The 27780-nt window shown below is 33.3% G+C and overlaps 1 protein-coding gene across 1 annotated transcript in view; it reads left to right on the forward strand.

The window, feature by feature from the left end:
• ADGRV1 (adhesion G protein-coupled receptor V1) overlaps positions 1 to 27780 on the forward strand; it is a 469718-nt gene that overhangs the window by 303469 nt on the left and 138469 nt on the right. Inside the window, 2 exon segments of the mRNA XM_015590540.2 lie at positions 2170 to 2286; positions 14228 to 14406. Coding sequence (XP_015446026.2) covers positions 2170 to 2286; positions 14228 to 14406 — 296 coding nt within the window.

Below are 27780 nucleotides of genomic sequence, written 5' to 3' on the forward strand. Positions count from 1 at the left end.
TAGTAAAGTGGGGGGGGGGGGCGGCACATATATTAAGGAGTACTGAGAATTGAGGTTTATAAGAAAAAGTTTTTATTATTAGTTACTATTTAGCCCAACCAAGCAGATACACATGCTGTATATTTAAAGCGAAAAAAAATTTTTTCCTTCTATATTTTCTCTCTTGGCTGTTATAGTAGAGCTCTAATCAACCAAAAGAAGCAAAGAATTTTCTAAGTTATTAACAAAATATATCAGAAACTCTCTGTTGGTAAACATATTTTTCTTTTCTCTTTAGTTGAGATGTTTATATGTTAATATAGAATTAAGAATGGTATTACATTTGCTATTGGCATTATATTCTATTGCCATTATGAACCTGTGGTGGACTGTGGATTAGTTCAACTTAATGCATCCAGAAAACTGACTATGAAAATAATCTTTTCTCTGGTCACCTCTATGTGTTTGAGTAAAAGAACAATGGTAAAACTTCATCTTTTCTTAGTTTATACGCCTGATATGTGAGCTAACTCTGCTAGGATACTTCATTTTATTTTATTTTAATCATTTAATTACTATTTTAATTCAATTTAATGTAATTTTAGCTAGAGCTGGTTACATGTAATAGCTTGTTCTCTGGGTGTTCTTAGTTCATCCAGGTGGCAGCAGTGTGCGTTGTGACCTTCTCTTGCTGACTAATCTTCTTCCATATAGACAGAAGGATTTCTCATAATTCAGAGAACATTCTGGAAGAATATTCATAGTTGACAAACTTATATTTGTAACTTGTCTTATAATACAGAAAAGGACATTAAAACCTTATAAAATATAAAGAAATCATGCTTTAAAAATGTAATTTGGGGTGTTAACATTATATTCTCAAAGTAAATGCAGTTTTAAAAAAATAACCTGTACTAATTTGATTCAAAGAAAAAATATTGAAAAGAATGATAATTTAAATTAGCATACTATTTATAAATAGTTTCATATTTAAGAATGCTTAAAACTAGAGATATTCAATTGGATTACACAATTATTTTACATATCAAACTTTCAGGTTGATTAGAACAAAACTACCAAGTATAACTTCAACCACAATACATATTATAGAATCTGAATTAGAGAGATTCAAATTTATTGTAGACTTTGTGGAAATAGATCCTACTTTGTAAAAACAAAGAACATATGTAAAAATTATTCCCCCCCCTTTTTTTTTTGGCTGAATCTCACAGTTCTGCACTTCTAAGGTCTTTTAAGGCATAGTCGTGGTGCTTAGTGTTCAATGTTAGTGTTTTGCTGAAGGTGTTCAGTGAATATTTGTGGAATTTAGGAAGGTTAAATTTATGACCTAAAATTTACAACTTAGAAGTTAGAAGCTAAAATCTATGAAAATCTAAGCATGTTTTTAAAATAAGCTCTAATCTTTCAAAAGCTATTTGTGATATGTCCTGGAAAGTGAAATTGTTGACTTTATTTTGGAGGGCGAACTCATTTGTACATGATAAATAGCAAACTATGGCACATGTTGGAAGGTGATAAGTTCTGTTTAAAAAAAGAAAAGTACTGGTAGGGGGAATTGTGTGGGTGGGAAGAAGAGAAGGAAAGATGGTGTAATATTAAATAATTTGGTCAAGAGAGAGGCTTCATTGTGCAGGTTACTTGTGAACAAAGGCTTGAGGGCAGTTGAAATAAAAACGTAAGTTTAGAATAATCATAGGATTTGAAATTTGAAATTTAATTTGTCTATTTTATTACCTAAGTTACTTCTCAACAAGAGGATGTACATGAGAGTAAAGTCAGAGCTTTTGCTTCTTTTCTCTCCCATTAGCTTTGACTTAAACAAGGAATGGTATTTCCACTCTATTTTCTCTTTTCTACTTAGCAAAAATACATGTATTTCATGGGATATTTGTCCAACAATGATAAGAACAAAGTTTACTTTGAGAATTTCTTCTTCACAGCCCAAAGCAACATGTAGCATAATTTCACATAATCTATTGTTTCTTAGAAATAGAAAAATTCTTGTATTGCCATTTTTAGAAGACTTCATCATCTCAGTTTGGGCAACAGATCAACTTATTGTCCCTTTGAGTCACTGAATCATAGATTCTGATAAGAAAACAGTTTATTTTCTTAATAATCTTGATTGATTTTAGCATTTAAGAATAAAAGTATTTTTGTTTCTTATAGATTGTGTTTCTGGCATCTGCATATGCAAGTCCCCAACTCACAGATGAGAGCTGTTCGGCCATGGCTGCTGTCACACATTACCTGTATCTTTGCCAGTTTAGCTGGATGCTCATTCAGGTTGGTACCTCATCCCCCACAACCCCTTTAACTTTACAGTGAATCTGTGTGGAGTGGCCTTCTTATCGGATATTCTTTATACTGAAATGGAAGTAATTTCATCACTGCTTCCTAGGAGATCAGTGCAAGAAACACCTTGTAAGGTGTACAACATCAGAGAGCATAGTGAATTGGAGGGATGAAAAGAAATCTAGTATAGTTGGAAATAAGGGAATGATAGGAGATGAGGCTTGTGATGTGGGCCACCTTATAATTGTGGGAGCTGAAGGAGAAGAGAACCGAACTATTTAGGTAATAGAGCTAGTTGGAACAACTGGAGCCCTGCATCTGGGTTTGAATTCTATCTTTGTAACCTTAATGAAGTTATTGACTCTCTCTCTAAGTTTTGTTTTCAAATCTACATATAGGGATAATAATTCCTACCCCCATAGAACTGCTTTATAGCTTTTTGAGCAGCTCCAATTATGGATGTTTATGGTATTCTCTAAATCTCCCCAAATAATTAAAAAGTAAAAATAAATCTAAACCACGTAACATAAAACTTAAATATCTGCTAAAATTAAAATAGCCTTTGCTAGGTTCTCTAACTGCAAAATTCTTTAGGAGTTTAAGCTGAACTTTTTATGAGTGCCCTGTGTATGTTGTTATTTATCTGCCTGTACTGAGGTCCCCGGTGGTGTGCTGAAGGTCTTTGTCCATGTCCCTGACCTATTCAGTTTTTGATGAGTGACTTGGATGAAAACACAGGAAACTGTTTTATCAGGTATGCAGATGATACAGAGCTGAAAAAAAATCGTTAAAACAGCAAGCTGCCTGCATTAAGAGTACAGGTAGAACTAATACAGAGAAACTATAATGAAAGGTTGAAAACTAGAGTGAAAGAGGCATAATCTGATAGGGGTTAATGTAAACAACTTGAAATTTTAATTTAACACCATCTCAGCAATCAAAAGTGTGACCAGATTGCTTAAAACCTAGCAACTACTGTTAACTACAGAAACAACACAAACCTGGGTTACATTGATAACAGCATGGAGGCAGCTGGGGAGCTATGGTTACATTGTAATCTACAATGTTCATAGAACGTTGGGACCCTTAACCACTTTCATGAATCATGTTTAAGCAGGAACGTTAGCCAATGGGAAGTCAGAAAACAGCCCTATAAGAAACTTTGAGGCAGCTGGAGATAACTAGCCTGAGAAGAACTTAGGGAGATATGATGGCTGTCTACAAATACTGAAAGGGCTACTACAAGAAAGAGTGGACTATATAACTCCATTTGGAAGAACCAGAGCAAATGAGTCTAAAATTAGGGAAGCACATTTGATTCACATTAAGAAATTTTGTGGTCAATAAAACTGTCAAAGTTGAAGAGGCTATTTTTGAAACTAAAGCGCATCCAGTCACTGAAATATATTCAAACAGGGGGAAATGACTGACTCTCAAACATGTTAGATGCATTTCTTAATTTGGGGAAGAGTTAGGATGGCATGAGATTTCACCCAACTCTGTAGAGATTGGTGTATTCTGTATCTCTTTATCAGGTCTTAACTAAATTTCATTGTGGCTTATGCACGTTTGGTAAACTAATTAGATTCTGTATGGCTAATGGTTTAGGAAAACTATTAAAAGTACCAGTGAAGTTGAATGTATTTCAGACGGTACACCACATATTTTTCATGGTTTGTGGTGTGACCACAAGAGGAAAATTCAATAACTTCTGAATCTAGGTAGATTATTTCTAATGAGATACTTTGTGGTCAGAAGTTGTCACTTTACCAACCTGTGTTTGCCCATTTATAAAATAGTCTGCTAAAATATATTTTTTAAAACTAGAATCCATATTGTAAATGCTATGTAAAAGATTAGACTACTGTTAATCCAGTCATGTTAGTCAAATAGGAATGAAAAATTTAAAGAATATTAGCATTTTAATAATTCTTCATATTTTTAGCAGTGTAGGACAGAATTTGATATAGGTATGTATGTTATAGTTTATGATACAAAAAGTTAATCATTAACTTTTAATCATTGGGCTAGACATGTCAGAATTGTATGTTTTCAACTGCCTTAGATATTCAATCTTAGAATAAATGCATTTAAATAACTATCTTGAAAAGTTATTTTACTTTTATATCGTATAATTTTAATATATTACAGTAAAATTTGATTATTTTAGAGTAACTAAAAAAATTTTATTGGTACACAAGTTATATAACTTCTCTTAGCCTAGATTTTCTTATCTGAATAATCAAGATTTGTAAAAACAGTACCTCTCTTTGAAAATTGTCAAAAGATAAAATGAATTAATACATGGAAAGAGCATGGAATGGTGCCTGTACAGGCTCTACACTTCATACGTATTTACCCATAGCATTGGCTAAACAAATATATGTGGCTAATTTTTCATAAATTTTGAAACATTTTGAATGCTCTCCTTTTCCATTACAGTTTCCACTTATTTTTATGAAAGAGAATTAGCTTGATATAGTAGAAAGACTTAGGGTGAAGCAAGCACTAACTGTAAAGCCTTAGCAAGCTGGATAACCTTTAACCTCTTTACTAAATAAGTACATGCATGGCTCAAGGCAGGCTCCATAACTGGTGGCCTTGACTCTGTTTCTTTAGGCTTCCCCTTTCTTTGACAGGAAAGTCATACTGTGCATGATGGGAATATAGTAACAATTTTGCCTTTTTTTTTTTTTAAAGCAAACAACACACATATTCCCTTTTTGGCCATGGAAATTGAGTTCTCCCTTTGTTTGCTCTTCATGTAAGATCACTCTGTGAAATTACTGAAATAATTTCCCACTTCCTTACAACAGCAAGGTTATGTCTACGTTAACAAAGATTGACTGCAAGAATTTAAGTTCTTGTAATATTTGTACTCTATTTTCCTAGTTGTTACTGTTTTGTTTTCATTTCCTTTTTCTGTTTTGATTTGCTTTCATTTTAGAAATAGCATATACTAATAGAACAAAACATAATCAAACATTACAGAGAATCATAAAAGAAAAGTTCACATTTCTCCCTATTTCATATACTCACCACTCTCTACTCTAAACCCTACTCCCAACGGTAGACATTGTTAATGATTTCCTGTGTATACCTCTAGAAATATTCCACAAACATATAAATATTTATAAATATTAAACAAGAACATATGTGTATGTTCTTGTATGTGTATATATATAGTATATATATATTTATATATAGTGTATATATATTTTAGTGTGTATATATAAATTTACCGCATACAGATACACTTTTTTCATATTTTATAATATGGTTTTTCCATAATTTATTTTTCTAGTCTCTTATTAATGAAATGCTGATTTATCTAGTTATTTTTGCTGTTTTAAACTATTTCCTTGAGCATCCTTGCACTCAGAATATTTGTTTACTTATGGACTATCCATAGAATAAATTCCTAGAATTTATGTCTTTACTATTAACATCTACGTAATATATACTACCAGATAGATTGCCAGACAATGAGTTAATCCATGAAAGAAATAAATCACAAGTAAATTATTTGGGATATTAGTATATAAGTAAATAGAAAACAATTTTGTCTCTGTGTTCACATGGCTGAGTTTTATGATCATTTCCTGTCACCAAGTTAAATCGTGTAGCAATCTGCTACAATTACGAAAACTATCCAGACCTTGAATTGTCCTTGCAGTCTGTCCATCTCATCCCTAAGGATACAGCCTACTTGATAGTATAATATTTTATTTTGAAACTAAAACTTACTTGAAGAACCTACTTTCTAAGTGGTACAATAAAGTTAGAAATCATTTTACAATTGTACTTGAGCATTTACATCTTGTGCCTTAATATCTCCATATAATAAGGCTATGAAGAAGTAAACAGACATGTGATGTATACCTTGGCAGAAAGGCTACTTAGTGCAAAGCATAGCAACAGAAAGGGAAATGATACAATTAGCCATGTTTTCCTTCATTAGTGATTTAATTTGGGCGGACATCAAAGGTATTAAAGACAACAGACTGGTAATTACCAAGATAAAAATGACATATCCAGGAAATACTGAATTCTCCAATCCTCGAAAATTTATTTTGTGCAGAAACTGTTAAGAAAAAGAGAGGATAGTCGGAGCAAGGACATGTGGTAACATTCGTTGGACCTCCCTCTGAATTGAATGACTAAGAATGTATAGTAATGACAGAATTAATTGCATCCATGACCTCTGACTAAACTTGATGCACTAAATCAGTCCAAGGTTTCTGGTGACACAATTAATAACCAGATATTAAATGGCAGGCTAGATACCAATCTTATCTCACATACCATGAAAATTTATGGGGTTCAAGCAGCCTGTTTTTAACTTAAAAAAAAAAGACATTTCTCCCATATATTTAACAAATATACCTAGATTATACTAATATGTATTGTGTGAGTAAACTAATGAATTTGTGTTTATGGAGCATCTAAAAGCATAATTATGACCAATGGTAAGAAACAGATTTTCCTATGTGATCACTTGGAAAATAGTAATAGTATTCACTGAAAATGTTACTATAAAAATAAATAGACATTTCTATATAGGAACGTAAGTAAATATGCTTACTGACACACAGTCTTTTAGTTTATTCCTATCTATATTTGACCTAAATTATATCTGGGGGTGTTTTAGTTGGTTGAATTGTATTAATCAGAATCAGTTTAAATTCTGAAAGCCTTACTTACTAATTCTGAGAAATATACTTCTCCCATTCTCAACTTATTCCTGTGTAAAAAATGAAAATCATAATAAAACTTAGGAGAAATATTATCCTAATTAATGAGATATAGCTTAATATAAGGTCTACATTTATTATCCAGTTAGTAAATATTGGTTCCATTCTTCCTCTCAAGCTATTGAATTTAACATTTTAAAGTTTCCACCAGTTAACTTTTACCCTCTTCATTAGTTTAATCAAATCAATTGAAAGTATCAAGCCTCCTAAAATTCTTTCTGGCAAGGTAGTATATAAATGAATAAACTCAATAACTAAACTAAATTATGAAATTGTTGTTAAATTTAATAAAAACTTAAATTGTAAAAATCTTCATTTATTTGCTATATTTCAATAAAGATTATATGCAAAGCATTTTACTAGGTGCAATGAGGTATACAAAAATTAACCTACCATATCTCACAGTTATGTTTCAGCCATTTATATTTTTATAAACTTTTATACATTTTTATTTTTGTTAGCAAAAAGCAGAAGGGAGAGAGAAATGGTTATGTCCATACTTGTACCAGGAAAATGCATCTCCACTGATGTGTAAAGTGAGTAAGGAGAAACGAAGACCAAAAAATAAGCAAATATTAATATCGCCAATATTTGTATGAATTTCTATGAAATCTTAAATGTTTACAAGGTGCTTTGAACTTGTGTTCCACTCCCAGTTCTATAACTAATCAGAATATGAAAACACTACACTTTTTTTCTCACTACCTCAGTTTCCTCATTTCTAAATAAGAGGGCACGATCACATAATCTGTAAGGTCTGTTATTACTGCTAAAATTCATAATCTGTGCATCCCATGCCATTACTGTTTTTATGTAATGAATCATAATTTCTATGATAGTTTAGTCACAAAGTGGGAATCAAGAAATTAATAGCTTATAGTTTAACCTCCCCTTTTACCAGAGGAGAAAATCAAAATTCAGACAATACAAATGATATTGGCCAAAAACATACAGCTTATTCATGCAGAACTATGTCCAAAACCCAAATCAAGTCACTAATCACAATGTCTTTTCAAATTTTTAAAAATTGAAAAAAGATACATTCACCTTAAAGTTTACCTTTTGAATGTGTGTGCCTTTTGAAATCCTTGCTTCCTATACAGTCTATTTATATAGACTGTATTGGCAAGAAATTTTCAAAATTATCATTAGTTTTCTTTAATTTTATTAAAATGCGTTTTTAAGTCTCTAAAGTTACTATCACTCAGGTAATCTTGAAATGGTGGTAGTTGTGATAAGTACAAATTCAAGTACATCATTCTTCATGATAATGACAAAAATAAGAGGGTAGTAATTCAAACATACCAGTTTTTAGGGTTGACATTAAAGATGTGTCTCTGTGGTAACATCTCTGATTTTTAAACACATTATAAAACATTTTATTCACTTACCCCTTTCAAGTTGGCTAATTTGATGGTTTCTAATGGTGAAAATGTTTTAAAATCTTTTTGAACTTGCCTCAGAGCCTACATCACATTAATGCTAGAAAACCTTGTATTCTGTATATGTATGAATTATAGTCAACTTGGATTAATATAATTGGTTAAAGTTGGGGATAACATTTTGACTCCAAGTGATGTCTTGAGGTGGTCCATGATATGATTCTAACAACATTTTTAAAGCTTAGAGACAGAAATGTAAATAAATACCTAGATATTGAGATTGTCAGTTCACATTTAGTCTTTGGGAGGAGAAATGTAAAAATAGGCAATGAATGGTAAGGTATGATCAATCCATGTGAAGCATGTTTGGTGAGAGTGACATCCTTTAACTCATTGGTAATTCTATTCCAAAATTAGATAAACAGACAGACACTAAAGCACACTGATCATATATGCTGTATATCTGTCAACATAAAGTTATTATGCAAACATAATGGTCTCTTACCTTAAATTCCAAAGGAGGAACCATAATTACAGGTAAAGGAATATAGTCAAATGCTCCACTGCCTTTTTGTTTACAGAATGGCAGTAACTGGAAGTTTTAATTCAGCTGCTTTAAGATAGCAATATATGTGTATCTCGGTTAAGTTTTTTTTTTTTTTGAACAATGAAGAAAAACTAAGTTGAATTATTTTAAACAAACATTTGAATCATAAAAGGAATAATAAACATATAGGATAATTCATTGAACTTGGCCAAGAACTATAAATACAATTGGACCTCACAAGGGACTGTGAGCATGAATGGAAGGCTTTGTCTATACTTCTCTGTAAACACACTTTCTCATTTCACTGCATTTTGGCTGCCCCTACCACTAAAGTTTCTATGTGCTCTTTTCTCAGTTGACCAGCTTAGACTATCACCAAATTTTAAGAGATCTAGTGATAGATGATTGGTCCAGCCTGGGGTCAGGCTTTTCCCCTGGATCAAAGCATCTGTGGATGGAGGAGCAGGGTCATGAGTTGGCGGGTGGGAGGAGAAAAAAGTGGGGACACAGGATTTAAAGGAGAGTTCATGACATAGGCATATCCCAAAATGTACCTACCATAGTATATTAAAATATTTTAAAATTTAATTAAAACTCAAAGTGAGTTAGTCAAAACAAATCTTATGATTGGGCCACATAGTATTTTTTAGAATAGTTAAATGTTTTGTTACATAGTATTTCTATTTTGTAGCAAAAAAAGGAGGGGATACTGTCTTTATATCTCAATGATTGGATTCATTTGATAAGGAAATAGATTTTTTTTTTTTAGTTGACAAAAGCTTATGACTTTTTGAGCTTGTTTTGCTTAACTGAGTATTCAAGAATTCAGCAACACTGTGCCTTGAGCTCTTTGGAGCAGAAACACTGCATGTATAAATCTAACAAACAATTACACTTGTCTCAGTCTTATCTGAGCCTGTGTAAAGGTCAGACAACTGCTGAAAGGTTCAATGATTCTAACTGATGAAACTAATATCCATCTATGTAAGAGCAGGCATTTTGGAGGTATCCCGATCTTGATCATGATGAATCAGCTTTGAGGTCATTTACCAATCTGTACCTTCCTGATTCTTCCACCACCAAATTACCATGTTATATGGATATACACAAACATCTATTTAAAATAAATAATTAGTACTTTTATTTTGGAGATGAGCTAATCATCCTTACTCTGCGTGAATTTTCACTCTCTAACAGGCAGTATGGGTCACCTCGGCATCAGACACTTGATACAACCCCACTTATTTATGTTTATGTCCCTATGCTACTTATAGAAAGGGGAGGGAGCCTCACTGGATCTAATAATTTTAAAAAAGAAGTTAGAACAGATTGGAACCAAAATGGCATAGATGATAGAGGCTCTGTTCATCTCTCTGGCAACCAAATCAAAGTTGTGATAGAAACAGGGAGCAGCAGCAAGGAAAAATTGCCTGGGATCTTGATGAACAAGCCATACAACTAGGGAGATATCCAAGAAAGCACTCTGCAACGGCAGAAGATAGGATGGGGCGAGGACATAGGACTGCCCGGTCTCCAGCAGCTGAGTAAGACGGAGGCTGTGGCAGTGGCAGCAGCAGAAGCCTCTTAAAGGAGCCATACCCACGAATGGATTTTCGCAGTGACAGACCTGCTAGCTCTGTCACCAGTGCCAATTCAGTTGCACACAAGGGGCACCAGGGACTTACAGGGGGACATTGTCAGAGTGAGGGCTGAGGTGAGACTCATTCTGTACAGAAGTGTCAGTGGTATCCATTGTTCCTTGTTGAGCCCTTCCCAGTCTCAGCTCATGAACACAGTGCCACCATAGCCCTGACGTCATCACACTGGATAACAGAGGTTGCTCCACCCAGAGGATTCCCTGAAACCCAAGCTACCCTAACTTGTGCCCCCACCCAAGTCACATCCAGGTGTATCCTCAGTGAGTCAGTGCTCCTAGCTGAGCAGCACCTAGACTCACTCTGGTGGCACCTGGCCTTGGTTTCTGGAGTGGCCTTTTGAGGCAACTATAAGCTCAGCATATGTGGATTGCTTGCTGAATTTTAACAGGTGGCTGTGGAAGGACAGAGGCTTGAGCTAAATTTGGACTGTAGCTGAGCCCCTCTCAGGACTGTGCCACTGAACACCTGCTTCACAAATCCATGCTAATGAGACTGGTAGACTTAGGAGGTTTGCTTAGTACATAGAAACAGACATGGAAAGGCAGCCAAAATGGGAAGACAAAGAAACAGAAACCATATGAGAGCAGAGAACAGAGATCTAGAAATAATGGAGTCAAGCAATCTAACAGATGCATAGTTCAAAACACTGGTTATAAAGATGCTCAATGAACTTTTGGTTAAATTCAATGAAAACTTCAACAAAGAGATTAAAAAAAAACCATAACATGGAATAAACAAAAGAAGAAACAGATTGAATTTTAAAAAAAGGACCAAATGCCCTATCTAGAGGATGAGAAAGCCAAAGACACTCAGTCAGAATGGCTAGAAATAAGATGCCAAGACTATAAAAATAATTTAAGGAGCATATGGGACACTATTGAGGGTCTAAATATCTGTCTGATTGGTGTAACTGAAGAAAATCAAGATGTTGAACAGCTGCTTGAAGAAATAATGATGGAAAACTTCCCCAACCTGGTGAAGGAAATGGACATAAAACCCCAGGAAGCTCAGAGAATTCCAAACATCAAGGATCCAAAGAGGCCCACACCAAGACACATCATTATTAAAATACCAAAAGTTAAATAAAAAGAAAGAATATTAAAAGCAGCAAGAGAAAAACCGATAGTTACTTGTAAGGGAAAACCCATAAGACTGGTAGTTGATTTCTCAAAAGAAACTATGCAGGACAGAAGGGCTTGGCAAAAAAAATATTCGACAGGATGAAGACCCAGGATCTACGACCAAGAATAATTTATCTAGCAAAGCTATCATTTACAGTTGAAGGACAGATAATGAGCTTCCCAGACAAAAATAAGCTGAAGGAATTTATCACCACCGAGCCTGTAATAAAGGAAATGTTGGAAGGACTTCTTTAAGAAGAAAAAACATGTATCAAAAACAGAAATAAAGAATGGTAACAACTCCATTCCTATCAATAAGTACTTTAAATGGAAAAGAATTAAGTGCTCCAACTAAAAGAGTGGATGAATGGAGAGGAAAACAAGACCCCTACATGTTGCCTGTAAGAGACTCACTTCAGGTTAAAAGACAGACTAAAAGGAAGGGGATGAAAAAACATATTGCTTTGATGGACCTAGAAGGTATTTAAGTCAGGCAGAGAAAGATAAACACTATATGATTTCACTTATATGCAGAATCTAAGGAATAAAAAGAACAAACTAATCAAAAACAGACTCACAAATATAGTGGACAATTTAGTGATGGGCAGAGGGGAAGGGAGTTTGGGGGTCTGGTAGAGAATGGGGTGAAAGGTTAAAGAAGTACAAATGCATAGCTGATGGATAGATGCGGGGATGAGGAGCACGGCATAGGGAATGCCATTAGAATGAATACGTTGGCTAGGAGGAGGGCCGTGGGAGGGAGGGAGCAATTGCAGGGGGCCATTTTCCGAACTATGTAGATGTCTAACCAATGTACTGTATACTTGAAACTAATTTTTAAAAATTCTAAAAAAAGAAGTTAGAACAAAGTTATGTAAGCTACAACTCATAACATGCTTCACAATTACAGATATAAGCAGATGTACATAAATACAAGGAGTGCTGACAGGAAATAAAATTCAGAGACCAAAATCTCCAAGTAACCAAACATATTTATCCTTTCTTCGTTTAGCCAAATCAATACTAATTCCTCAAGGCTAATTTGGTGTCCAGGTGGAATCTTACTTGGAAATATCAGCAAAAAGCATCTGAAAGCTTTTCCACGGACAGCAGCCGTGCTTATTTTCACATAGAGTTTCCGTTGTATCACCGCTTACTTTTGGTCTTAAACTATCTTGTCTTTTATATTATCTGTCATCTTAATAGGAGATTTAAGGGAAGTGGTACCATTTTTTTGGTGCTCAGCACTTTGTATGTAATATCTCATTTAATCTCTAAATATTCTCATTGTGCACAGGAAGAAATTGAGGCTCTGAGATTGTTGTTACTTTCCAAGATTATTCCACGTGTGTGTGTGTGTGTGCATGTGTGTGTGTCTGTGTGTATTTGTGTGTTAGTGTGTATAATTCATCTGTACTCATACTCTACACCATGTGAAATTGAGAAGGGGGATTTATCTAGTGAATAATATTATTGTGTGAAGTATGTATGATATTACATTCAGTGTTGTTCTTATACTAAATTATAATTGAAAATAAGTGTTCCCTATGGAAAGAGAACACTAGAAAGCAGAGTATAAACATTCTGGATTTGGCTTAGATACAAGGTTGGTATGGGGTCTGGGGCCAATAATATTTCCAGGCCTCAGTTTCCTTATTCTATCTAATATGTCCCCTCACTCCCTCCACTCTGTATACACTTGTTCCTTTTATATTTTTATCTTAGTAAGATAAGAAATAACATATAAAATAAATATTCCTCTTAATTATTTTTCCCACTTTTTTGGAAACTAAGATTTGAGAAAGTAAATACCTCCTTCCATCTCTTTCACTGCTATATCCCCAGTGCCTAGACTGGTCCCCTAAATTTAGTAAATACTCATATATTTGTCAAGTACATGAGCAAAAAGAAGAGATGATAAACCGAGAAAGAAAAAACAACCACAAAACCTACCCCATCACAGTACTTTTCTCACTGTACAGTTATTTTCTGTTTACTTGTCTATATCTCCTGCTCAGAGGCCTAGAACAATACCTGGCCCTGCCATATGATAAGCCCTCAATAGATAAAAATTATCTAAAACTCTGGAAATATAGAGCTATTTACTTCATTATCATCATGAAATTGTTCACCTGGGAAGTAGGTTTGAATATTGTATATTTCTTCGGAGACACATTTACAGAACGATCACAGATTATAACTGAGATTAAATCAAAGCAAATTAAGAAAATAAAAAATACAATAAATTAACGGTTTTTCCCAGTGTTTTCAGACTTTTAAGACATCCTGAATGTCTTGGGTATATGAAAGTATAAATGTATGAACTAACTGAAAAAATCAATACAAAACTATAATTATTAAGTATATCCTAGCCTTTTGCTGACCAATAATTATGCCTAAACCAGGTGAGTTTGTGTCCTGGGCCATTAGACCAGAGCATGCTTATTTTATGTTCTGTTTCTTTTCTTAGTCTGTGAATTTCTGGTATGTACTGGTGATGAATGATGAACATACAGAGAGGCGATATCTGCTGTTTTTCCTTCTGAGTTGGGGACTTCCAGCTTTCGTGGTGATTCTACTCATAGTGATTTTGAGAGGAATCTATCATCAGAGCATGCCACAGATCTATGGACTCATCCACGGTGACCTGTAAGTACATCCAGGCACAACACTTAGCCTTCATGTACTCAGACAGCTTTATGACTAATGGTGGAAGCAGTTGACTAAGAGTATGATTGAAAGAGTACAGGGAAGATCTTTGCTTCATTGCCACACTGTTTGAAGTTCTAGTTCCTCGAATTATCCCTTTAAAAAATAGGACACTACTGCCTCTCCATGTCCTTTGAGAGATTTTGGTTTTTCAGGTGAGTTGCTGTATTGAACAGTTTGCAGTAATTCGTACCTTAGCATAATTTAGTTTATCAGATTGAGACAAATAAAAATATCTAGAGAAATCAGGGAACTTTGAAAATTTTGATAAACAATAAGTGAAAAATTTAGAGTGTGGCACATTATATAAGAAATATGATTTTTTTTTTCGGGGGGTGGGGGTGGGCATGGGCGTGGTAAGCACCATTATTCATAAGATCCCTAATACCAGAAGACTATATTGGAGTGAATTGAGAGTGTCTGCAAAAGTACATGAGAAGAAGACAAAGTCAACTGGGCCTTTCTTATATATTCATATTAAAGTACACTAGTAGTCTTAAAATTTAACACATTTTTACATGCACATGTGTGCATGTATACATGCCTTAATCCTGAGTCTGGGATCTTACAGCTTTGAGGACCACTCAGCCCCTTTTTTTAACTTCACATGCAGAAAAAAATAAAAGAAAAAATATTTGTAATAATATAGGTTAATCAGCTTCCTTGGTTAAGGATTAGAAGAAAAAGTAACATTTCTAAATAAGAGAGAATAACCTATTCACAGTCTTATAAAGACATTATTTAATTATCTCACAGGTTATTGTGGAGATAAAAATTACTTAATGGATGCAAAAAATCTTTGAAAGTAAACAGCACTATCTAAGCAGAAGTCATTTTAATATTACAATTGCCTTTGATCTAATGATTGTCCATTATATATTTAATAAGGACTTGTTATCAATGTATACAGATGTATTTCACACAAGGGCAATCACAGACATATATCCCACACCACATTCAACCAAAGAAAACTAGCTATGTAATATACACATACCCACTGAGATACCATATATAGTAATTTTGTCTTTTTATTGAGATTTGGTGAGTTTATCTCATACTGATTACTTTATTGTATTATAACCTGTTTTGTCCACATAAAATTCTAAAAGCCTAATTGTCTAGAAAGGAATAATCATGTCTATTCAAAATTATGACCTTTTACTACCCCTGGCATTAATTTAAATCAATACAAAGAAACCATGAGGCAAGCCCTGGTGGCCAATGTCCCATTCCTTTCGTGAGCTCCCCGGTGAGCCAGGACTTTCTTGACGGTGGTTTTAGCGTTGCATGTGTATCTACCCAGGCTTGATAAATGGGACCTGATGAAAGTGATGTTAATTTGAAGAAACTCTCTCAATGTTTATAAAAGGATTTTTAAAGAGAAATAAACTATTATGCAAGAATGTCCAAATTAACTGACTCAAGTTATTTGCCTTCCGAGGCTTTTTGCAAAAAGTTCTTTATAATTAGCTCAGTTATAGTAAGTGGAATGTAAAATATATTAACCTCTATCTGTTTTTAATATTATAGGATTATTAGACCAAAATGACTAACATTTTAAGCATTATAAATCATTTTCTCCTTCATAAACGTAGAATATTATTCCTAAGTCATCCTCATGTGAATTTATTCCAGTTTTTCAAGAATTCTATATTTTTCTATATCACTTTAATCTCAATGTAGGAATATAAATTACTACATTATTTATGTAAGATACTTATGTAAAATATTCTATGCCTATGTCATTTAAAAACATGCTTTTTCTCTAGAGGTAATGCTAGGATTTGTGGCTGTGAAGTAACAGCTCATCTGTTGTGCAGTTAGTTACTTCATAATACTAAAGAGTTTCTTTGTAAAGAAAAATTTTCTCTAAATAGATCTTTAATTCATTAGTATATACAAGATGTTATTTTTTAAACATTTTTGTAAAATTTGGCAACTGAGATTATATTAATTTCATAAAAACATTTAGGAAGTGATCTCTTTGTCAATTAACTGAAAGTTTGCAATATCGGTGTTCTTTCTTAATATTTGGGAAGACTTCATATGTAAAGCCAGTTAGACCTCAGGTATTCTTTACAAGAAGACTTTTAATTGAACTTTATTTAAAACATATAAAATTATTCATATTTTCTATATCTAGTTCTTTCTGAGCCTATTTGATAAACTTTCTTTTTTCTATGAATGTTTCCATTTCCTCTAACTATTCAAATTTTCAATGTTTTTAAGATTTGTAATGATTAATCTTTTTTTCATTCTTGATAGTGATAATTTCTGTCTTCTCTCACTATTTTTCTCTCTTGATCAATCCCACTGGAGGTTTATCAATATTATTGTTCCTTCCCAAATCAAACTTTGACTTCTCAATATTCTCTGTTGCACATTTGTTTTTAAAATTCGCTTCAATTTCTGCAATTTCTATGCTCATCTTTTAAAATTTTATTATTTTTACTGTCTGGGTTTTATCTTTTTTCTTAATTTGTGCAAGGCACTATACATTTATTTATTTTAAAAAATTTTTCCCAGCTTATTGAGATATACTTAACATATATCATTGTGTAAATTTAAAGTGTACACTGTGATTATTTGATGTGTTCAGGGATTACCACAATGGGATTAGCTAACATCTCCACCATCACCTATAACTTTTTTTGTGTGTATGGTAAGAATATTTAAGATTTACTCTCTTAGCTACTGTTGTTAACTAAAGTCCTCACGCTGTACATTGAATTCCCAAAACTTATTCATATTATAACTCAATATTTGTACTCTTTGGTTGCCAGCCCCTGGCAGCCACCATTCTAATCTTTGTTTCTATGAATTCGACTTTTTAGATTCCTCATATAAGTGAGATCATACAGTATAGTCATTCAGTGTATAATGATGTTTTGGTGAATGATGGACCACATATACAGAAGATTATAATGGAGCTGAATTTCCTATAAGAAATGAAAGTAAATGTGGTTAAGGAGGACCTTTTTTCCTTTGGCAAGAGCAATATTTGTGGGGCTTGGCAATAGATTCCCAGCACCTCAGTTTTGAGTGTACAGATTACATCCCAATCAGTCAGCCACTGACCTATTTCAGCACAGAGGAGCCTGTCCTCCCAGTACTACATATTCAGAGAGTACAACAGCCCTCCCAGATCTAGCACGATGGTCTTCAGAGCGCATTGCTATAAATTCATTATTGTGGACCTAAGATCCTGTACAGGGACACAGGTTCACAGGAGCTATCTTAACAAGTATTAAATGCCACTGCCACTTTAATAAAAGCTTTCTGTGGTAGTGCGGAGACAGCTTGTCCCTCTACTTAGAAAATATCTTCAGGTGGTATTGATGTAAAGCATAAATCTAAGTTTTATTTCTTCTATAAATTCAGTGCCCGAGAGAGCTCTCTGTGCCTTATGGGGTCAATGGAACCAAAAACAAATTTGCTAAGTCAAAATATTGAGTCCTCAGATCTATACCTTCTCTTTGTTAAACACCCTCTTTTTGTGTGTGAATACTGTAAAAGTTCCTTAATCTGACCACTGCTCCAACACGCAATAGCGAGAACCAAATTGCCATGACGATCCCTATATTCTTTTATCTCTGCATCTTGATTTCTCATTCCTATAGTCCACCTTTCATTCCCTCCTGACAGTCACTATTTTGGTGATCTGTGCCATACCTAGCCTGTTTTTCCTCAATATTTCCAAATAATCTGGCCCACATCCCTGTTTATGGAGCAACATTGATAACTTCAATGTTCTATTTCTGACACTGTCAGAAGGAAGCAGGGGTAGAGCTTGTGAGACAGTGTTTATGAAAGTGTACAGTAGTGTACAGTAATGTCCTAGGCCTTCACAGTCACTCACCACTCACTCGTTGAGCCACCCAGAGCAATTTCCAGTCCTACAAGCCCACAGTAAGTGCCCAGTAAAAGGCATAATTTTTTATATTTTATATCATATTTTTACTATAACTTTTCTATGTTTAGATATACAAATCTTTACCATGAATACTGCCTGCAGTATTCAGTACAAACATACTGTACAGATTTGCAGCCTAGGAGCGATATGCTATATCATATAGCCTAAGTGCATAGTAGGCTTCACTATCTAGGTCTGTGTAAATGCATTCATTCTATGATGTTTGTACAGTGATGAGATTGCCTAACAACACATTTCTCAGAACATATCCCCTTTGTTAAGCAAGGTATGACTGTATTTGTCATTTTCTTGTCTCACTTATTTCACTCAGCTTAATGCCCTCTATCCATGTTGTTGCAAATGGCAGGATCTCCTTCTCTTTCATGGCTGAATATATTCTAGTGTACCTTTATTCATTCATTCATAAACAGACACTTAGGTTGTTTCCATTTCTTGGCTGTTGTGAATAATGATGCAATGATGATGCGAGTGCAAATAACTCTTTGAGCTCCTGATTTCATTTCCTTTGGTTACATACCCAAAGGTGGGATTGCTGGATCATATGGCAATTCTGTTTTTAATTTTTTGAGGAACTTCCATACTGTTTTCCATATTGGCTGCACCAGTTTACATTCTCACCAATCTATGAGCTTTATTATTTCCATCTTCCTGCTAATTTTGGCTTAGTTTGTTCTTTCTCTAGTTTCTTGAGGTATAAATTTGGATTGTTTTGTATTTTTCTTTTTTCTTAACTGTAGGCATTTATCACTATAAACTTCATCTTATAACTGCTTCTGCTGCATCCCATAAGGTTTAGTATGTTATGTTTCCATTTTTGTTTGTTTCAAGGCATTTTTATTTTCTTTTTGATTTATTCTTTGACCCATTGGTTATTCAGGAGTGTGCTATTTTTCACATATTTGAATTTTCTAGTTTTCTTCCTGTTATTGCTACTTGGTATGATTTCAGTCTTCTTAAATTTGTTAAGACTTGTTTTGTGACCTATCCTGGAAAGTGTTCTGGGTGTACTTGAAAACAATGTGCATTCTGCAGCTGTTGGGTGACATGTTCTCTAATGTCTGTTAGGTCAGTTTGGTCTAAAGTATAGTTCAAGTCCAAAATTTCCTTGTTAATTTTCAACTAGATGATCTAGTTGAAGTCTCAGACTATTATTGTTTCTTTGCCTGTTTGAGCTTTCACATTATTATTTGTTTAATATATTTGAACTCTCCAGTGTTGGATACATAGATATTTATTATTGTTCTCTTTTTTATTGTGTGATTTTTTTTTGGTGTTTTTTTTTTTTATTGAAATGTAATAGACAATTAGTTACTCATATTTACAGTGTACAATTCAATGAGTTTTTTTTTTCCAATTATAATCGGCGTATAATAATACATTAGTTTCAATTGTATGGCATAGTGATTAGAGATCGATATAATTCACAAAGTGATTCCCCTCAATAAATCTTCTACCCCTCTGCCCCCTTACATATTTATTACAATATTATTGACTATATTCTTTATCCTATACTTTATATCTCCATGACTATTTTGTAAGTATCCATTTGTACTTCTTAATCCCTTTGGCCTTTTTCACCCACCTCCTCAACCCTCTCCCATCTAGAAACCTCAAAATATTCTCTGTATCTATGAGTTTGTTTCCATTTTCATTGTTGTTTATTTCATTCTTTAGATTCTACATGTACATGTTATGTTGTGTTATATCCTCTTGATGAATTGATCTTTTATCATTATGTAATGGCCTTCTTTATCTCTTGTTACACCTTTTGTGTTAAAGTCTATTTTATCTAATATAATTATAGCTACCCCTCCTCACTTTTGGCTTGCACTCAATGGAATATATTTTTTGCCTGTGTGTTTCCTTGAAGCTACTTGAAGTGGCTCTCTTGTAGGCAGAGTATAGTTGGGTCTTGGTTTTTTTTGTGTGGTTGTTATTGTTGTTTTATCCATTTAGCCACTCTGTGCTTTTTGATTGGAGAATTTAGTCAATTTTAATTCAGAGTATTTATACTAATGTCATCTTATCAATTGTTTCCTGGCTGTTTTGTAGTTCCCAGGTTCCTTTCTTTCTCTCTTGCTGTCTTTCTTTGTGAATTGTTGGTTTTCCTTAGTGGTATGCTTTGCTCTCCTTCTCTTTATTTTTGGTATATCTCCTGCAGGTTTCACCTTGTGGTTACCATGAGGCTTACATAAAACATCATCTCGATATAACTGTCCAAGAATGTCACAGAATATTAAAGTACATGTTTCGTATGTACATGTTTTCAGTTCTCTTGGGTATATACCTACAAGTGGATTTGTTGGGTCATATAATTTAATTGGCTATTTTCAAAATTCTGTCATTGTCCTTGCTTTTTAAGAGTTAATTGTGGTCTGTCTAGGTATGGTTCTCTCTGTTTTATCCTAATTATAGTTTATTGAGCTTCTGAGACATGTAGTTCAATGTATTTCATCAAATTTGGAGTTTTCAGCATTATTTCTTCACATATTCTTTCTGTCCCTTTCTCTTCTCTCCTGGGCTATCTCTTCCTTCCTGGGACTGTTAGCTTATGTGTGTTGATATATTTGATGGTGCCCCACAGAGCTCTGAGGTTCTGCTCATTTTTTTTTTTTTAACTCAGACCTGATCATCTTGACTGTCTTGTTTTATTTATTTATGCTTTTTTCTACCTGCTCAAACTACTGTTGAGCTCTTCTGGTACAAATTCTATTTTAGCTATCACACTTTTCAACTCTAGAATTTCTATTTGGTTCTTTTTTTCTGTAATTTCTATCTCTTTATTGGTGTTCTCTATTTCATGAGACATCATTCTTATATATTCTTTTAGTTTTTTATACTTTTTTAAAATTAATTTTAACATTATAAATAGCTGATTTAAAGTCTTTGTCAAATAAGTTTAAGATCTGGTTTTCTTCAGGCATAGTTGTTTATTTTTAATTGCTTTTTTCCTAGTATACAAACTATACTTGCTTGTTTATTTGCTTGTAATTTTTTGTAATTTTATTTCTTGTAATTTTTGTTAAAAACTAGATTGTCTAGGTAATGTAACATGGAAAATCTGAAAATCATATTCTCCCTCCTCCTCAGGATTTGTTGTTGTTTCTGCTTATTGTAGTAGTAGTTGTTTGTTTATTGACTTTCATGAACTAATTCTGAAGATCTGTATTCTTTATCATATGTGGCCACTGAAGTCTTTGTTCTGTTAGCTTAGTGGTCAGCTAATGATTGAGAGATATTTCCTTAAATACCTGGAACCAAGAAATCCTTCCGTGTTTGCCAAGGGGCTCTGTATGCATGTCGAAACATGATTTCAACACTCCACCAGACAGCTGACAACTTGCCTTGGAGTTGGCACTTCATTTCCTGCGCATGTATACCCTCAAGGCCAACCAGGGGTGAGAGAGCCTGGGGCCTTGCCAGCTCTTTCTTGAGCATGAACACAGCTCTGCCTATCCATGTGGCTGTCTAAATTCTCAGGAATATATTGGAGACTTTTAAAGCCTCTGTGGCCATTTCATGCTCAAGCTTTTCTTTCAAGTTTTTTTGGCTTGTCTTTTTGCCCCAGTTCTTATCCACTGGCTCAGACAGCCATGAAGTTAAATTGCTTGCCTTAAATTGTTTATGATTAAAAAAAAAAAAAAAAACAATCCTTCTTGTACCTCTTATTTCTCATCCCCTACCCAAAGAACAAATTTTGCACTGGCTAGACTCTGAGACAGGTCAAATACAGAGAGCCTTGCAAGTTGGGCTTTCTTTGGAAATGAAAGAACTACAGCTGCATTTTGCCTGCCACACAACCCCCTTCCTTTCCCAGTGGCTACCAGACTCTGCCAGGAATATGAGCTGTTATTTTTCATGAAATTTACATGAAACTAGAGCAGAGTATGCAACTCGAGCTAGTAAAACTGCTGTAAAGCTTACTATTCTTCCCAAAATTCAGCTTTTGAAGGTTTTTGTTAGTTTGTGTTTTAAAATATATGTTTCCTGGATTGCTGGAAGTCTTGGTTTATTTCCAGAGTGCTGAGAAAGTTGATTCTGAAAATTTTTGTTAGCTTTCTCGTTATTTTTATTAAGCAGAGAATTTTCAGAGGTCCTTATTCTGCCATTTTCGTCTGTTACTCCTGTCCATTTCTAGAGTTATTTTTATATATTATAGATATCACCTTTTATCTGTGGTAATTGTGGAAAATATGTTTATCACATTTTATTTATGTTGTTTCATGCCATACAATTTTCTTAAATTAGTCAAATTTATCATTTTTTTCTTTTATTGTCTGTGGATTTTTACTCATTATTAGAAAGCCTTTCCTCGAAACTAAAATTAAAGAGGAATTCTCCCATACTTTCATCTGGTACTTCTATGGTGTAATTATTTTTTTATGTTTAAATTTCTAATATATTTGTATCTTGTTCTTTTTTGTATATGTGGATATTGTATCTTTTAAAAAATGTCTACCTAGTTGACCCATTACTATTTATTTAACAGCCCATATTTACACCAGTGCTTTTAGATGCCACCTTTATCATATGCTGCATTTCCATACATACTTGGGTCTATATTTAGACTTTCTATTATATTCCACACGTCTTTTTGTCTGTTCGTGTATCAGTCTCACAGTTTTAATTATCGAGGCTTTTTAGTATGTTCTTAATGCCTTTGTAAATCTGGCTCTCCATACTCACAGCATTTTTTTCCTTTTCATTGTTTTCCTGGTGTTTTTTTTTTTTTTTTTGAATGTTGACTTTTTAATGTAAACTTATGTCTAAATTGTCTAACTTCATAAATTGTTTCTTAGTATTTTTATTGGGATTGCATTGCATTTGTAATTTAACTTAGAGAAAACTGCTATCTTTGTAATGCTGAGTCATTCTATACAAGAACAAGGGTTATGTTTTCATTTGCTCAAGTCTGGTTTACAACTTTCTTGGCATAGACTTTGATATTTCTTGTTAAATTTATCTCTACATATTTAGTCTTTTTTGTTATTGTGAATGAGTTTTTTGACTATTCTCTTTATGTGTAAAATGAAAGCTATTGGTCTTTGTATGTTACAATTATTTAATTTAATTTACTGAATTACTTTACTGTTTGACTTTATCATTGATTTTCTGGATATTTCCAGTGATACAGTTATATCAACTTCAAACAGAGATAACTTTACTTTTTCTTTTTTTTTAAACTATTATGCCTTTAATTGATTTCTCTTGTATGGTTTGTTTCATTGGCTAATACCTGTGGCACAATGTTGAATAGTGTCTGAGTAGGTAGTGGGAATCCTTGTCTTTTTCCTGATCTTAGTGGGTATGCCTCTGGTGTTTCCCCATTAAATAAGATATTTACCTATTTACATCTTCCCCATTAAATGAGATGTTGACATTAGGAATAATATATACATATTATTTCAAATTTAAAAAGTATCACTTAATTCCTATTTATTTTCTTGAGCGTTTTTATTGTAAATCGGTGTTCAATTTTGTCAAAGCCTTTACAGCTTCTTTGGAGACAATCATAAGATTTTATTAATGTATCTCAATACATTAATATGATGTATGCTATCATTAGAATATACCTAACATTCCTGGAAGAAATATTTCTCGGTCATTGTATTATTTCTTAATGTCGAGTTGGATTCTCTTTATTTTATCTTTCATTTAGTATTACTGTATCGCTATTCATAAGTGCTGTTTATCTATGGTTTTCTTTGTATCTTTATTTGATTTGGGTAGTAGTATTTTACTTGCTTTAAAAAAGTTTTTCTTCCTTTTTGTAGATTATGAACATCTTCTATAGAAATTGGTCTGTTTAAGGTTTCTAAATCAAATGGGAACGATTTTGGTAGTCTGTATTTGCCTAGGAATTAGTCATTTTATGATTTTCAAATTAATTTGCATCAATGAATGCAAATCTTTATCATGTCTTTATGATATACCCACAAACATGAAATTCTTTTCTCCACAAGTGATCTCACCATAGTGACCTGGTATGGCTGATGTCAAAACATGACAAAGTTTCTTGTTAGCTGCTGGTAGCTGTGGGCAATGAAGGAAAGACACCTAATAACCTTAAAATGTGTCTAGCATACATTTTTCAGTATTCAGTTTGATTCGAATAATAATTACAAGAGTTTTTGTATTTTGTAGCTGTGTCCTCATGATAGTGTAATAGTTAAAACACAGTAGCAAAACACTTAAGTAACAAAAGTTGGCATTAGAAGTCAAAGATAAGAATTTCCTACTATCAGTTAAACAATCTAAGTTAAAGAATCCCTACAGTCATTTTACCTGTCATAATTATTGAAGAAATTCATAGATATGTTACCTTCCTCGCTCTGTCTCCACAAAGCATTCATTGAATACTATATAAGATGTCAGAGGAACCAATTCCACCATGTCTTATATTTGAGTTAAATTATATATTATCTAACACTCATTCAAGCTCCACCTGAAGTATCCTTCTATGTAAAAGATAGCATTAGCAAGTAGCATCATTTAGTAAAAATAATATTTATTTAGTTGTTCTAGCCAGTTGACACTTGTAAATAAACACCGATGGCCAGATGAACTGACTCATTTCTAGTATACAAGCATCCAACTCTTAAGTAAATGTGCTAATATCTAGAACACCCAGGTACTGAAGTGTAGGGACCTTAAAAAAGTGTACTTTTGCAAACTTATTGTACTATATCTAGAAATTTTCTTTGATTGAAGTGCAGTAGAATGATCAGGGGCAGACACTGCTGACATGTTCTAGCTCTGTGACTCTGAGCAACCATCTCAGTTACCTTCTGAGAGCTATCTGTGGAACAGGTATAATAAAACCTGTGTCATAGGATTGTGATATAGATTGAGTGAGATGATGCATCTGAAGAAAATGCATATGCAGTACCTGGCAAGAGGAGGAGTCAATTGTGAGAGCCTCATGTATGGATCTGTGAATGAAGTGGTAATTACTTGTAACCTATCAGACAAGCCTAGCTAAACATTATTGACCCTGTAAATTCCTGAAGGGCAACTTACCATTTCGCTATCTGAAACTATCATTTAAATTATTTCTATTCTTACCTTTTGTGTCTTTGACATTAGGATTGCAAACACTTTAATATTTCTGGAAATCAAAAGCTTTTATCAACCTAAGTTAAGAGTTCGTTTTGTTTTGTTTTTGTTATAAGTAAGAGGAAAATGCCTCTAAAGCTTTCAGTCTTTTATACTAAATACTGTCTTATTTAATTTGAGCTAATATAACAGAGTGCCATAGACTGGGTGACTTAAACAATAAACATTTTGGACCCAGAGAAAGAAGATACCTACCAAGAAGGGCTCCTGGTAGCTAACTGGGTTTGAATTTAAAAGTAGAGCCCAGCAGCCATATCTAAACAGGGGCCTCTCGCACAAACCTCACTTGAGAGAGAAGCCTTCGGATGGCTTTCTTTGGTATGTGCACAGATAAAGAGAGAGCCTGAGTTTCCTCCTATTTTTATAAGGGAATAAATCCCATCACAAAGCCTAAATCTCATGACCTAATATAACAATGATTACCTACCAAAGTCCCCACCTCCAAATACATCACAACAGGGGTTAGGGTTTCAACATAAGAACTTTATGGATGGAGGCAGGGACACAAACATCACAAACATTCAGTCTATAACAGGCATTTTAAAAGTTTAAAATTAATAAATTAATTAATTTTGAATATAATATGAAGTAAAAGATTAACTATTCATTTAGTTCCAGGGAGTCATTGTTGGTAAGGCCATGAGTTGTGAAAAATAGAACTTTAACCTTATTTATGTTGAAAGATTAGGGCCTATATCCTTCCATCTCCAGAAACAGATTTATTTTAACATTATTCTCAGAGGTTAGTGTTACATAGATATCTTTATAATAACTCTGTTAGTACCAGTAATAGCTATTTCTAAGTCTTTATATGTATTATAATAATATAAAACCTAACCTGTAACCTTATCCCAAAGATATTTAATATATATTTTTCTTATCTTTTTTCTATGTATATTCTAATACATGTGTACACATATGCTCACACACACATAGACACACACATACAACAAAAATGGGATACCATATGTACTATTTTGCCATTTACTCCTTATTTATTGGATAGTTTTCTTTATCAATATATATTGATCATATTTTGTACTATAATGTACTATTATACTTATTTAACTGGCACTCTATTGATGTACTTCTGGACTGTTTCCAGTTTTTCTTTATAACATTGGGGTAATGAATATCCCTATATAGGTATCTTTTATACTTGTGTTAATATTTTCCTTGGGTGAATTTTGAGCAGTGAAATGACTCATTCAAAGGATACATATATAATTTTTTACTTTAAAATATATTACCAAAGTGCTTTCAAAAATGAACACACCTAATTAAACTCAAATCACAAATTATGACAGAGTCGTTGCCTACATTCTTGCCACCTCTGGGCATCATAAGTTTTTTTTTTCAGTGTTTGCCAGTGTGAGATATATAGATATAGGTGGATAGATGGCTAGATAGACAGGTATACACACATATATGTAGTCATTTTAATTTTCATTTTTTTAATTATTAGTTATGATGTAATAGCTTCATTTATTATGTGTCAGACATTATATAAGTATATGGTCTCATTTATCCTTATGCAACCCTATGAGTTTTAATATCTTTGCATAGGTTTGTTTAGTATTTTTCTTTCTTTTGTGAATTGCTTATTTATTTTCCTGCATTAATTTTTCTGATTGTTTGTTCATTCTCCAGTAATTTAAAAAGTGTTTTTCTTTCTCGTTGTTTCCTTATTCCTTTTTTTGAAGGTGAGGTGGGCTATATTAAAGCTATTAGTTTTTGTCTCTCTTGAATTTTTACTTCTCTATTAACATATCTTTCTCCTATCCATTTTAAGAAAAAAATTACATTTTAATGTATGAGATAAGCCTTCGTGTGACATCAGATTATTTCAGAGAATTACTTTAAGTATTTTGTGTGCTAATTAAAATTTCCAAGTATGATAATAGTACAGTTAACATGTTGAGAACATTTGAAGTGATTTACTCAGAGTCAAAATGCTGAAAATGTATTGCCACAAGAACCTCAGACTGTGTTCCATCCTAATTTATTAACTAGAGTCAGAATCAGGAAGACTAATGATTAATTTTCATGCCAAGTAATGAGGACTTAGGCATTTGAAATATCACTGAATAAAGCATTAGGGAAAAGGTCAATGTAAAACTGCAGGCGGTGGAGTAGTAATGACAGAGATGCTTATGAATTTGTACTTCATCTCACTTATTTGCTTGAAACAGTTTAGGGATAAAACGAAAAAGTTGGTCAGTGTTTTTTTTTTTCAGATGTTCTATATTATAAGATATTCTGCA

This window comes from Pteropus alecto, unplaced genomic scaffold, assembly GCF_000325575.1.
Source record: "Pteropus alecto unplaced genomic scaffold, ASM32557v1 scaffold20, whole genome shotgun sequence".
In the NCBI taxonomy this organism is placed as follows: domain Eukaryota; kingdom Metazoa; phylum Chordata; class Mammalia; order Chiroptera; family Pteropodidae; genus Pteropus; species Pteropus alecto.